This window comes from Saccopteryx leptura, chromosome 11 (genome assembly GCF_036850995.1).
Source record: "Saccopteryx leptura isolate mSacLep1 chromosome 11, mSacLep1_pri_phased_curated, whole genome shotgun sequence".
NCBI classification, from domain to species: domain Eukaryota; kingdom Metazoa; phylum Chordata; class Mammalia; order Chiroptera; family Emballonuridae; genus Saccopteryx; species Saccopteryx leptura.
In genome coordinates, this window is record NC_089513.1 from 71725430 (window position 1) to 71739554 (window position 14125).

General features: G+C 52.8%; 1 protein-coding gene across 1 annotated transcript in view; it reads left to right on the plus strand.

Moving 5' to 3' along the window:
• VAV3 (vav guanine nucleotide exchange factor 3) overlaps positions 1-14125 on the plus strand; it is a 315966-nt gene that overhangs the window by 201888 nt on the left and 99953 nt on the right. Inside the window, exons 16-17 of the mRNA XM_066352215.1 lie at positions 6264-6365; positions 7377-7477. Coding sequence (XP_066208312.1) covers positions 6264-6365; positions 7377-7477 — 203 coding nt within the window. The remainder of the gene's footprint in view (positions 1-6263; positions 6366-7376; positions 7478-14125) is intronic.

The following is a 14125-nucleotide window of genomic DNA, read 5'->3' on the forward strand; positions in this document are numbered from 1 at the left end:
TGTTTTAAATTTTATAAATTAACTTGAGAAGAGATTGTATATTTATAATGAATTACGCAGTTTTCTTACTCAAGAATTTGGTGATATAGCTTTTATTTGGTTGAGGTACTTTTTATTTTCTACATGTTATTGATACAGAACCTGAACACTTCACGCTAGGATTTTCCTTGGACGTTTTTGTGCAGACCAGCGTTGACTCGGAAGGCTAGCGTTTGAAAAGTCTGCTTGCTGGTTGGCCCTTGGCTGGCTTCTGGGAGTTTGGGTTTTGGGATGTTCCCTCTGAGGCTAAGTGAGAAGGTCATTTGGTGTGCCAAGGGCGCTGAATCCCACCATGCCAGCCTGCCTAGACTTCGTTTTTAAACCGTGGATTCACGGTGCGCACCCACTTCCCTTTGGGGAGTTTTAATGATCACGGCTGGTCGTGCTGGCTGAGTGTGAATGCCCGTGTGACCAGCCATGCTCTATCTGGTCCTAAGTGAGGAGCCAGGGAGACTGGTGCAGGTTCACGGAGCACATTAGGCAGAGGGAACGGACTACAAAAGCACAGACTTACGGAAGAGAAGAACACGTCTGGGCAATGTGGGAAGGTCGGAGTATCCACAGCCCGTGGCTGACGAGTGCTTGAGAAAGAGGAGGCATGTCAGAGCGAGGAAAAGCTACGGTCTCAAACCCCTCGTGTGCCGTGGCTGGAAGTTTTATCTTCATCCCGCAGCCAGTAGGAACCAGCAGACGTCTTCACGGGAGAGAGCAATAAGATCGCATTTTTATTTTTATTTTTTTTATTTTTATTTTTATTTTTTTTGTATTTTTCTGAAGCTGGAAACAGGGAGAGACAGTCAGACAGACTCCCGCATGCGCCCGACCGGGATCCACCCGGTACGCCCACCAGGGGCGACGCTCTGCCCACCAGGGGGCGATGCTCTGCCCCTCCAGGGCGTCGCTCTGCCGCGACCAGAGCCACTCTAGCGCCTGGGGCAGAGGCCAAGGAGCCATCCCCAGCACCCGGGCCATCTTTGCTCCAATGGAGCCTTGGCTGCGGGAGGGGAAGAGAGAGACAGAGAGGAAGGAGGGGGTGGGGGGTGGAGAAGCAAATGGGCGCTTCTCCTATGTGCCCTGGCCAGGAATCGAACCCGGGTCCCCCGCGCGCCAGGCCGACGCTCTACCGCTGAGCCAACCGGCCAGGGCCGCATTTTTATTTTTTGAAGGTGATTCTGGAAATAGTATCGAAGGCGGCCATAAAGACGAGAAGGAATAATTAAGAAGGTCATTGTAACAGTTAATTGAGAGATACTGAGGGGCTTGGGTTAGGTAGTGAGAAGAGGGACCAAACCTGGATTTTGGAGGGGGTGTTTTCAAGGTTGAATAAACAGAAATCGGTCCCAGTTCCTGGGAAGGAGAAATGAGAGCGGAAGAAGGGTTCAGAGAAAATGGGTATGTCGAGGGTAGGAGGGCAAAAGGAAAGTTTGTTGCAATTCTCCGGAGTCGCTAGGTTGGAAGAGGGACTGGCTGGCGACGGACTGAATTCAGACAGGTTAAGAAAGGCGTGGAGTTGAGATATTTGTACGCCCGGGGAGATCTGAGATGCTTAAGGAGCAGTTGAGAATACAGATCTGGACAATGGAGAGGATGCCCAGGCTGGAGGGAGAGTGCGGTCCCCAGCTTAGCGTTAGCCATGGAGCCAGGTGAGAAGAAGAGAGAATCGGAGGAAACCCGGGAAGTTGTAGGGAGCCCTAGGAGTGTCGGCATACCTTGCCTTGTCAATATGTGGTTGACTGATACATTGTATTAATCAGTGGTGGGCCCTCTCTGAAGCAAAAGAAATGGGAGTATTTTCTTGAGAAAGCTAGAAGATGCCATCCTAGCTCTCCGAAGTCCACTTCCCTATATCAAAGCAGGTGGATCCCATGGGGTCCTTTGTGTGTGGTTGCGTAACTGAGCTAACCTGTATGCGATGCTCAGTTCTGGTCTATAGGAAACCCAGCCCCATAACCACTCTTGCTATATCCGCTCTGGCTTCACTACAGAGTAGCCACAAAGGGTTTCTTTGGGGGGGGGGGGGGGAGACCAGCTAAAGGTGATGTCAATCCCTGTGTAAGATCTTGCTTGTTTCCTTGGCCCCTGCCAACCTCTCTTTCCTCCTCTCTCATGTCGCCCCTCGTTATTATTGAGCTCCGCCCAGAGAGTCCTTTCTGTCCCTGCCTCGCGTCCTGCGTGAATGGTGGGTATTTAATAAGTGTGAAATGCATGACTCTGCCCTGAGGTTCGTGAGACGTGAATGTGAAGAAGTAGATGAAGAGCCTGTTAATGTGCCTGGTGCGTGGGAGGCGATCACTACTTTTGTCTTCATGGCAGCCTGTCTATAGTTCTGAGGTTTCTCTAGCCTCTTCTGTTCCACCTACCTTTCCAACTCTTCCTGTCCCGCCCCCTGCCTGCCTTCGGTTTTGGCGTCCCCACAGGCTGGAGGTCCTGCGTGTTGACATCTCTCTTCACTTGGCATTTGATGTGACTTCAGGTAATTCCCTGGACTCGTTCATACCTGCCCGGTCCTCAGCCACCCCATTGCTTATTGTCCTTAAATAATTATATATTTTTATATATGGCTTTGGTCCCAAGGACCCTGAGCATATATATAACAACCTTCCTAATAGGGAATCCTCTGGGGACTCAGTCCCAAGACTACCAGCGGACTCTTGTCACGCACTGGCCTGAGGCCATCACTAGGACGTGGATTTGGAATCACTAGTTCACAGATGGTGGCCAGAACTTGCCGGGCGCCAGCCCTGGGGGCCGGATGAAGTCCAGAACACTTCACACACATTGCCTCGCTCTGTGAGTCTGACCTGATCAGCATTCCTGGTTTCCACACACTGCCTGGCCCGGGGTCATGCAGCTAGAGGTTTGGAAGTTAGGATTTAAGCCCGGGTGGAACTTCTGACTCCTGCCCTCAGCTACAACTTCATGGTCCACTGTGCCCCGGTAGCAATTCAGGCTCAGCGAGTTAACTTTAGTATTTGATCTTTAAATTTTAAAATAATATGCAGCGATAGCTTTAATGTCTTCCAGCAGTCCCTCCCTGCCATTCTGCCTACCACGTCCTGTCTCACAGCCCTGGAGGCAAGGACGGACGCTTCGCGGTATTTTCGGGATGGTTTTCTTTATTTTAGACTTTCCTTTCTAACCTCACAGTGTGAGTCCTCTCTCAGCTGCTATGTCTTCTGAAAAGCCAGCTTGTTCCTGGTTAGTGGGGGAACGTATTGACTGCAAATGGCCCAAGGTCAGCTTGAGTTGACCCTGAGAGAAAAGGTGTCCCACCTACGGCCCAGGTAGGTTTCTAAAATTAATTAAATTCTAACCTGGTTTGGACCCACTGACATGAGCTTCTGCCTGGAGGAGAGATTGACTTATTGTCTAAAACGCCAGGCTGATCAATTCTTCACCTTTCTCAGGACTGAAACTGTTATTTGACAGTTTGTCTATGACTCTCACCTTGATGCACACAGAAAAATGGAGCAGCCTTTCCTGGCTAAAAAAAGGGGTTGGAGGCTCTTGTAAAAAATAAAATCAATCTCTATCTATCTATCTATCTATATTGATTGATTGATTGATTTTAGAGAGAAAGGGAGGGATAGATCGATCGATAGATAGATAGACAGATAGATAGAAGCATCAATCTGTTCCTGTATGTGTCCTGACCGGGGATCGAACCTGCAACCTCTGCACGTAGGGACGATGCTCTGACCAGCTGAGCCACCCGGCCAGGGCTCGGGGCTCTTCCCAGTAGCTTTATGGACTCTATGTCTCATTTCTAAACACGAAGAGAGTTTTGTTTCCGTATTCTTATTTTTTCCTCCACTCCACCCTTCATGAAGGACAATGCTGTAATTTTTCATCAGCAACCCAGAAGAGCCTCTACGGAATGAATGACTGTGCTTGACTTTTTTTAAGGAATGTTTTCCTGAAAAGCAAGGTCACTGGAAGCACCGAGCAGAGAAATCCCAGATGGCACTAACGTTTGATTTCATTTTTCGCACGCGCGTCATCGGCCGATGGGGTGGAAGGCTGACCTCCCCGACACGCCCTTCCTTCTGCCTCGCTGCCTGCCACTGCAGTGGCCTGGGCGCATGTTTCCTCCTACGGCGTCTCCTGGTCCCTCTGACTGGGACGCTGGCCGCGTTAGGCTGCATTAGGCCAGGGCTCCGGGTGGCGGAGAGCCGTTGTGTTCTGTGAAAGGGGAAGTCCTAGCCCATCAGTATCTCAGATCTGTCTCCTCAAGTAGCTTGTGACGTCTCGGACAGCAGCATCTCAGCTCTCTAGCTGTTCCTCTGATCGCCACCCGTTTTGCATTTTTTTCTAACTTTTCTGCTTTCTTCTGTGACATGCAGAGGTGGATTAAGGTTGGTTGAGGCCCCGGGTGCAGAAGAAAATATTGGGCCCCTTAAAAAAAAGAGAGAGACGGGGAAAATAAAAATACACGTTAACCATATTTTTAAACAAATAAAAAATACTATGTACTGTTAATGTTAAAATTGCACATCTGAAACCAAACTTGGTGTCGTTAGAAAAAAGCGTCAAGTTGGGGTTTTGCGGGGCCCGTCAGAAGTCGGGGCTCAGGGTGCTCACCCGGTATGACCACCGTTAAATCCACCTCTGGTGACATGGATGACTTACGGAGATGTTTTAAAAACCCTGCAGAAATGGCTAAACTTAGCCGTTTCAACAGACCTACTAGGTGCGAGCATCTAATGAGATTAAGGTGAGGACTGTCTTGTACCATAGCTGCAGTGGCGAAAGGCAGACCTGGGTCGCAGTCCTTGGCTTGGTCACTTTCCTGACATCAGCGTAAGCCTCTGGGTCCTAGTTCATAAACGAGTGACACTGTCTGTGCCACTCAGGTAGGCTGGTGCGAAGGTGAAACAAAATAGTCAACAGTGTGCGGTCGTCGTGGGATCAGTATGGAGAAAATGCCCCGTGAGTTTGTTTCAGTTGGCGGGGTGTTTCCTCCCTGTTTGTACAGGTGTGTGATGTAAGTAAAATAGAGGACATGAGTGACAAGATCGTTCTGTTTGGTGTCTGTGTGGATCGCCCGGAGAGCGGCTTCTTTGCCAGGGAGGAAGTTTCTAGTGATTGGACCCGAGCTTTGTTGTTTCTAGACTTTTCACGAAATGATTTTACTCACTTTTGTCCGTCATGACGTCATCCACATACCTATTTAGGGTGGACGCTGCAGGGGGGGGGAGCAGCCCCCTCCCCGCCCCCACCCCCGCCCCCACCTCTACCCTCACCCCCTCCCCCACCCCCATCCCCACCCCCCCACCCCGCCCCCACCTCTACCCTCACCCCCTCCCCCACCCCACCCCCACCCCCACCCTCACCCCCACCCCACCCCCACCACCACCCCCACCTCTACCCTCACCCCCACCCCCACCCCCACCCCGTCCCCACCTCTACTCTCACCCCCACCCCCACCCCACCCCCACCCCCGCCCCCACCTCTACCCTCACCCCCACCTCAACTACCCTCACCCCTACCCCCACCCCAACCCCCACCCCCACCTCTACCCTCACCCCCACCCCCACCCCAACCCCCACCCCACCCCCCACCCCAACCCCAACCCCACCCCCAACCCCAACCCCCACCCCCACCCCAACCCCAACCCCAACCCCAACCCTCACCCCAACCCCAACCCCCACCCCCACCCCAACCCCCACCCCCACCCCCACCCCAACCCCCACCCCAACCCCCACCCCCACCTCTACCCTCACCCCCACCCCAACCCCCACCCCCACCTCTACCCTCACCCCCACCCCACCCACCCCCACCCCCACCCCCACCCCAACCCCCACCCACCCCTACCCCCGCCCCCACCCCACCCACCCCCGCCCTCTCCAGCCACCGCCGAGTTCAGTGGCCACGGCTGGAGGGAAGGAGTGATGACCAGGCGGTGTGAATGTCCCACCGGTGCTGTGTGTTCCCGGCAGGTTGACCTGCCCGCTCTTCCGCCAAGTTCCCCGGGAATTCCCGAGTCCGAGGAGGGTCAGGCCGCTTACGTCCTCACGGGTGGCTGGCCTGGACGCAGGTTTCGGTGCAGATTTTAGTGCCAAGTACACGTGCTGCTCTTAGCAAACCTTGCGTGTTCAGCGGCCGCGGTGCTGGACGCAGATCCCCACCCCGATGTCGTGGCGATGAGCTTTTAGCTGTTAGACGACTGGACTGCTGCTCTGTGGTGACTTGTTCTTTAGGAAGCTCCTTCTCTGCTCTCGTAGATCTAACATAAGGCCAGACTACGCAGACTCCAATTTCCACGAGTTCAAGATGCACACCTTCAACCGGGTGACGTCCTGCAAGGTCTGCCAGATGCTCCTGAGGTGAGTGTGGCGGCCCAGCGCGCCGGTGGAGGGCGCTGGTGCGGCCCCCGGTGCTCCAGACTCCTCTCGCGGCCCAGCCGGGTGTTCAGGGGTGGGGCTGTGGTCTTAATTGCCTGGACCCCACGGAGCTCTCCTCTGCCGTGTACCAGGACGGGGCCTCTCCACCCCAGATGGCTTCCCGGACTGCAGGATGGCCTCCCAGACCTCAGGCTGGCCCCCCAGACCCCAGGGAGGCCACCCAGATGCCAAGGAGGCCCACCCAGACCCCAAGGAGGACACCCAGATGCCAAAGAAGCCTGCCCAGACCCCAGGGATGCCCCCAGACCCCAGGATGCCCCCCAGACCCTAGGGAGGACACCCAGATGCCAAGGAGGCCCACCCAGACCCCAGGGACGCCCCAGACCCTGGGGAGTCCCCCCTAGACCCCAGGGAGGCCACCAGACCCCAGGGAGGCCTGCCAGACCCCAGGGAGGCCTGCCAGACCCCAGGGTGGTCCCCTAGGCCCCAGGGAGGCCACCCAGATGCCAAGGAGGCCCACCCAGACCCCAGGGGGGACACCCAGACTCCAGGATGCCCCCAGACCCCAGGGAGGACACCCAGATGCCAAGGAAGCCCGCCCAGACCCCAAGGAGGTCTCCCAGACCCCAGGATGCCCCCCAGACCCTAGGGAGGACACTCAGGCTCCAGGGACGCCCCCAGACCCCGGGGAGTCCCCCACAGACCCCAGGGAGGCCTCCCAGACTCCAGGATGCCTCCCAGACCCCAGGATGCCCCCAGACCTCAGGGAGGACACCCAGGCCCCAGGGAGGCCCCCAAGGCCCCAAGGAGGCCCCCCAGACCCCAGAGAGGTCTTCAGACCCCAGGGCAGCCCTCAGACAGGCCCCTCCCTCTGCTGAGGGGACTTTGCACACAGCACGGTGTTTGTGTCCTGTTTTCCTTTCTCACACCAATGATTTCTCGAGGGCAGAACTCGGCCTCCTCTAACTCCCCACCCCCCATCTTACCTTCCAGAGGAACCTTTTACCAAGGCTACTTGTGTGTTAAGTGTGGCGCGAGAGCGCACAAGGAGTGTCTGGGGCGAGTGGACAGCTGTGGCCGAGCCAATTCTGCGGGTAAGTCTCGCTCGTCGTCGCGGTCCTCCCTCGGTCAGGATGTGCAGCTCGCTAAACGCGTGAGACCCAGCTCACTCTTTTTCTTCTTTTTTTTTCTTTTGTATTTTTCTGAAGTGAGAAGTGGGTAGGCAGACAGACAGACTGACCGGGATCCACCCGGCATGCCCACCAGGGGGCGATGCTCTGCCCATCTGGGGCGTTGCTCTGTTGCAACCAGAGCCACTCTAGCGCCTGAGGCAGAGGCCATGGAGCCATCCCCAGCGCCCGGGCCAACTTTGCTCCAATGGAGCCTCGGCTGCGGGAGGGGAAGAGAGAGACAGAGAGGAAGGAGAGGGGGAGGAGTGGAGAAGCAGATGGGCGCCTCTCCTGTGTGCCCTGGCTGGGAATCGAACCCGGGACTTCCACACGCCAGGCCGACGCTCTACCAGTGTTAGAAAATAGTTGACATTCAAATGACCTGACTACACCCCTGGCGGGCTGGGGCTTCACGAGGAGCCTGGCGGGGTTGGGGTGTCTCATGTCACCCGTGTCACTTACCCCGGCTCTCAGTCTCTCCAATACCATGCCGGTACCACCAAAAACGGACCAACAGAGTAACAAAAACAATACCAAAAAATGATTCTTCATTTCCATCTCGAGATCCAACATGTCTCCCTTACGCTCTCGGTCCTCGGCTCGGAAATGCTAGCGATGCCAGAGGCAAGCCTCGCACAGCCCGACTCCTGAGTGAACCGGCTGCGTGCCCTGTCCTTCCGCAGCGTGTCACAGGGAGCACGCAGTCTCTGGATCTCGTGTACACGTTTTCTCCCCGGTCTTCAAAAACCACGCCCCACGTCCATCCCCTGAACGGGTTGTGGAGCCGGCAGCGGCGATCCCGCGTCCGACAGCCGTCCGTCCGTCCGTCTCTCCTCCTCTTGGGCTCTCTTCCTCCCCCTTTTCTTTTCTGGCCTCTTTATACTTTCCCTTTCTTCTTCTTTCTCTTTGTCCTTTTCCCCCCCGGAGTCTCTCTGTGTTTTATCAATAAGGCCTTTCAGAATCAGTAAAACTTTTTGAAGAGAAGAAAGGGATCCTTGAACAGCCCGAGTTCAAAAGGTAGCTGAGCCAACCTTTGATTTCCCCCAAAGGAAAAAGGTGGACATTGAATTATTTTGGGTAATCTGAAGGAGAGAGCGAACCGGAGGAATAATAGCTCGATGCGGGACGGACGTTGGAAACGAGGCCATTGCAGAGAAGGGGGGGCTCCTCTCTGAGGTCCGAGATCACAGCCCACTCCTGGTCCTTGGTCCCTGCAGTGGGCCGTGGCTCGGGGCCCCGGGAGCCGTTCTCTGTGCTGGGGGGTGGGGGGTGGGCAGCCGCTGGAAGAAAGAGCTGGCGTTTGTCGGGCAGGTGGGCTGTGTCCGCCCTGCGCGGGTCTCTGTGGGGTTGGGGTACTTCTGTAACTAACTCAGGCCCGTCAAGTAAAGGAGACAAGGTTTGTGCCCTCTAACGCTTCTGAAGGTCAGAAGCCGTCGACAGCGTTGTAAGAGATGGAAGAAATACTGTGTAGTGTTATTGTTATACTTTGTGCAACCCAGTTGAGCCCTTCAGTTTGGCTGTTTGTCTTCCTGTCTCCCCACCCTTTGGCATCTGTGAGGACGTGCACATGGCGTTTGCCCAGAGGGGCGAGTGTGGTTCTGTGAGCTCCATGTGTCGGTCTGTGAGGACTCTCAGGGGGTGCCCTGGCCGGGGGCATGGTGCTTCCGTTCTGCAGGGGACAGGGTGGGAGTGTATTTGAGAGGCGGACAGAGGTGCTCGGAGCTCTGCCTGTGCTGTTGACTAGTCTCAGGAGTTTGTGGGGGTTACCTCAGCAATCTGAGCTGTCATGGCTTCCCCTCTAAAATGGAAGTGGGGGGCTTCTTGTGAGGGTCACAGAGCCTGGGCACACCTGGGGCTCTGTATTTGAAGCCAGGGTGTTGTGTTGAGAAGTTATTTGTTTTTTAAAGGATTTTTTTTTTTTTGACAGAGACAGAGACAGAGAGAGGGACAGACAGACAGGAAGGGAGAGAGATGAGAAGCATCAATTCTTCGTTGCAGCTCCTTAGTTGTTCATTGATTGATTTCTTATATGTACCTTGACGGGGAGTGCTATAGCACAGTGGTTCCCAACCTTTTTTGGGCCACGGACCGGTTTAATGTCAGAAAATATTTTCACTGACCGGCCTTTAGGGTGGAATGGATAAATGTATCATGTGACCGAGACAAGCGTCAAGAGTGAGTCTTAGTCAGATGTAACAGAGCGAAGCTGGTCATTTTTAAAAAATAAAACATCGTTCAGACTTAAATATAAATAAAATGGAAATAATGTAAGTTATTTATTCTTTCTCTGCGGACCGGTACCGGTCTGCGGCCTGGGGGTTGGGGACCACTGCTATAGCAGACTGAGTGACCTCTTGCTTGAGCCAGCGACCTTGGGTCCAAGCTGGTGAGCCTTGCTCAAACCAGATGAGCCCATGCTCAAGCTGGTGACCTTGGGGTTTCAAACCTGGGTCCTCTGCATCCCAGTCCGATGCTCTATCCACTGTGCCACCACCTGGTCAGGCTGCAGAATAGGCTTAATCTGTAATTTTTGCATTGTTTTTGGGATGTAGAACAAGTGTGGCCAGAAGACTAGTGAGCACATAACTTTGAAGTGAGATGCAGGATACCATTGAAAGGACTTTACAGTTGGAACTTTTATATTTGAAAAATGGTCAACAGGAGGCAGTCGGGATTTCTGGGCTAGGCAGGTACAAGCGTGGCGTATTCCAGAGTCAGTCCCTCTGCCCTTTGCTGGGTAGCTTTGTGCGGGGAGGGTGACAGCACGCCATGGCGGTGAAGCCGGCCAGCGCTGGGGTCTCATTGGGTTGAAATCTGGCTCCACAACTGACCTGCAGGGCGGCTTTGGAACTAGTTACTGAACCTTCCTTCCCTCCGCGAATAGGGATAATGCTGGCAACGTAAATGGATGTGTATGAAATGTTGGCACCGTTCTAAGTACTTGAGCTCTGTCCACTCACTCGGTCCTAGGAAAGTTCCAGAGCCTGACCTGTGGTGGCGCAGTGGATAAAGCGTCGATCTGGAAATGCTGAGGTCGCCAGTTCGAAACCCTGGGCTTGCCTGGTCAAGGCACATATGGGAGTTGATGCTTCCAGCTCCTCCCCCCTTCTCTCTCTCTGTCTCTCCTCTCTCTCTCTGTCTCTCCTCTCTCTCTCTCTCTCTCTCTCTCTCCTTCTTCTCTCTAAAATGAATAAATAAATAAAAAAAAGAAAGTTCCAGGAAGCTGGTTTTATGGCTTTTCTTGTCTTACGGATGAGAAACTGAGGAACAAAGAAATAAGTAGTTTGTCTAAATTGTTTAATCAGTAGAACAAAGAGTCAGCTCCAGGAGGTCTGGGTCCTGGGTTTATTTCTAACCCCTGGGCTGTGCGGCTAGGCTGTGAATCAGCTGGGATGATGGTCACCGGATGGGTTAAATGCACCACCGAACCCTAGTCAACAACCCTAGGAGAACCTTGTGCATGGTTTTCTCTAGGAAAGGGAGAGGTTGTCTAACAGTTTTTGTGTTTTTTTTTGTTTTTTTTTAAAGAAACAACCCTTTTAAAATTAAGTTAGTAACTATGAACTGTTTAGGTTTCAGTATTTTGAAGTGCAGGAAATTCAGGCGTCCCTGGGGACCCTGCTTGCCCTCTCCCTGGGGACTGTCTCAGAGCTGGAAGACCAGGGCCCCTTGGGCGAAGAGGATGAAACTGAGGCATAAAAATGTGATAGTAAGAGAACTAAGTAAGAATAAGACTGTTGGTGCTCTACCAGTGGTAACGTTTACTTAGATACCATTCATTAAAAACGTAGTGTCATTCTCTAAAACTTCTTCATATACAGCAGGAAAAAAAGCATTCTACACCTCTGGCTAAATGTGCATCTTGGCGTTTTCAACATAATTCCCTTGCTCTCTGGCGTCTCTGCCCTGTGACCTCGTGTTGTGTCCCGTTCTCCTGTCCTCACACCGGGTCCTTTTTCTCCTTCTCTCTCTCTCTCTCTCTCCTCTTTCTGACCTTTTCCGCTCGGGCCTTTTAAGAGACCGATGGTGTTGAATGCTCATGGTTGGTTACTTCACGGCACAAAGTGTGTCTGCTCAGGGCGCTTCCCTTTTTGGCCGCCGGGTTAGGATTTGCTGGGGAGCTCTACCAATAAGGGGCCGTATCCTTGGGGGGGGGGAAGGGAGTGAGTCTCTGGTACAGCCCCATCAGTGGCTTCTCTCCCCCACTCCCAAACGGACGCCCGCCGGAAGATGGAGGTTACGACACCCTCTCCTCCAATCTAACCCTTTACTGGGAAAGTAAAGTCTGACAACTAGAGGGGCGGAGACGTGGGTAGGACTGCAGTGCCCCTGAGGGTCTGGGCCCTGAGGGTCACCCAGAGGTCTGCGGGAGATGTTTCAGTTCCATCCCTGCAGAGACAAGAGCTTGGCTAGATGTGGACTAAGTGGGATTAGAAACTCACCTGAATCCCTGGCCCGGTGCTGGAAGAATGAAGGATAGAGAACTGAGTCGACCTTTTGCATTCCTGTCCAATATTTATGCAAGGAGGGGCTCCCGCCCTGAGCATCGATCATCAGACTTTTCACAGGGGACACTGAGGTTAGGTTAATAAGTAGCAGGAGAGTGAACCGGCTCACGGAATACCCAATGACAACAATACCTTTATTTCTGGAGAAATCTATTCCTTGACCCAGGGGATCCGTTGTTAGAATTCTTGCTTGGCCCTTCCTGTTCCCTCTCCTGGTAATAGACCTTCTTTTCTCCCTGCAGTTCCAAGATCTTCCTCTTCTGTGACTTCCCCTTTTTCCAAGCTCTTTGCCAATCATTTCATCTCTCCTTGACCCCCTAACCCCCCATACTGGTCTGATTTAAACTGTTCTCTAATTAGTTCTTGTGTGGGTTTTATACATTTGCCAAAGTTAGGTTGTGTTGCGGTAACGCAGTCCCAGTGGTTTTTAACACATAGCAGTGGATTTCTCACACATCCAGTGCTGTGGGTTCCTGGCCCTCTGGGACAGCTGCCTTCTAATTAACGGCTTGGGGACCGAAGCCCTTGCCAGCTCATGACTCTGCCATTTCATCACGTGGCCTCCAGGGTTTCTGTTCTCAAGACCCACGGACTGGAAGTGAACAGTGTCCTTGTGTTTGCTTGCAGACCTATTGGTTAAAACCATCATGTGATCTCAGATTAACCACAAGGGAAGCTGGCCCTACAGTCTCTGACACTTTTTAGTTCCTCTGGTACAGGGGTCCCCAAACTTTTTACACAGGGGGCCAGTTCACTGTCCCTCAGACCGTTGGAGGGCCGGACTATAGAAAAAACTATGAACAAATCCCTATGCACACTGCATATATCTTATTTTAAAGTGAAAAAACAAAATGGGAACAAATACAATATGTAAAATAAAGAACAAGTAAATTTAAATCAACAAACTGACCAGTATTTCAATGGGAACTATGGGCCTGCTTTTGGCTAATGAGATGGTCAATGAGCTCCTCTCACTGACCACCAATGAAAGAGGTGCCCCTTTCGGAAGTGCGGTGGGGGGCGGATAAATGGCTTCAGAGGGCCGCATGTGACCCGCGGGCCGTAGTTTGGGGACCCCTGCTCTAGTAGATTGTATGTTCCTTCACTATAGGGACTGTGCATCCCAGTGGTACCCACCACTCAGCCCCATGTCCAAAGTCAGGGTATATAATACCAAGTATTAAGCCTCCCCCCCTCCCAAGAGAAATATACTTACTGCTCACAAACATTAGGGAATATATTATCGCTTCCTATTCATTTTGAAATATCCCCTCATTTTTGTGAGCAGTATATTTCAGCCCTACTGCAATCCTAAACAGTTGGGCGTGGCTAAACACTAGCTACTGAGCGTCTGAAATAGCCTCGTAGACACTTCTTTCTGCGGAAGGTGAGCCTTCTTTGGCTGTTGTCTTCCCTCGTTTCAGAAACCTTGTGGAGTTCGTGCTCTATCTCCCTTTGGGGTATCCGGCCTTCGTTCATCCTTGAAACACTAATCACTGGCAGAAATGCTGTGCGTTTCTGAGTGAAGGAAGTTATTCATTCTCATTAATATTTGACTAAGACAAATCATGAACTCAAGGACACGTGAAGTACAACAATAAAGTGTTTTAATTATTTTATATTTGTAAGACAAAGCGCAGCTTGGAAGCACGTTTGAAGAGTGGGTGGCTATGTCTTCCTGTTTGACCATTTGCACGGCTAGACAGAGCAGGCAGGCAGCCTGACTCCTTTTCGCTGAACTTGAGTTGACTCTTTGACGTTCACCATGGCAACCTCCACGATCAACACGCCCGCGGACTTTGAAGTGCGCTGCCAAAACTTCCCAGCTTAATAATGAATAGGTGTGAGCTCCAGTTCTAGGAGAGTCCCCGAACAAGTCACAGCAAGGCTGACGCGGTCCTGGAAGGGCCTCGCTATCTCACTATGTCCCCTGCCCCGTGAAGGTCTAACCCACGACGGCAGCCTCTGGGGACGTTTGTACTTTCCCCCTCCCATCACCTATGGCTAAAAACCCTCGGGTCCCGTCTGTCCCCTGACGTTGCTCAATAATCACTTGCTTTGCCCG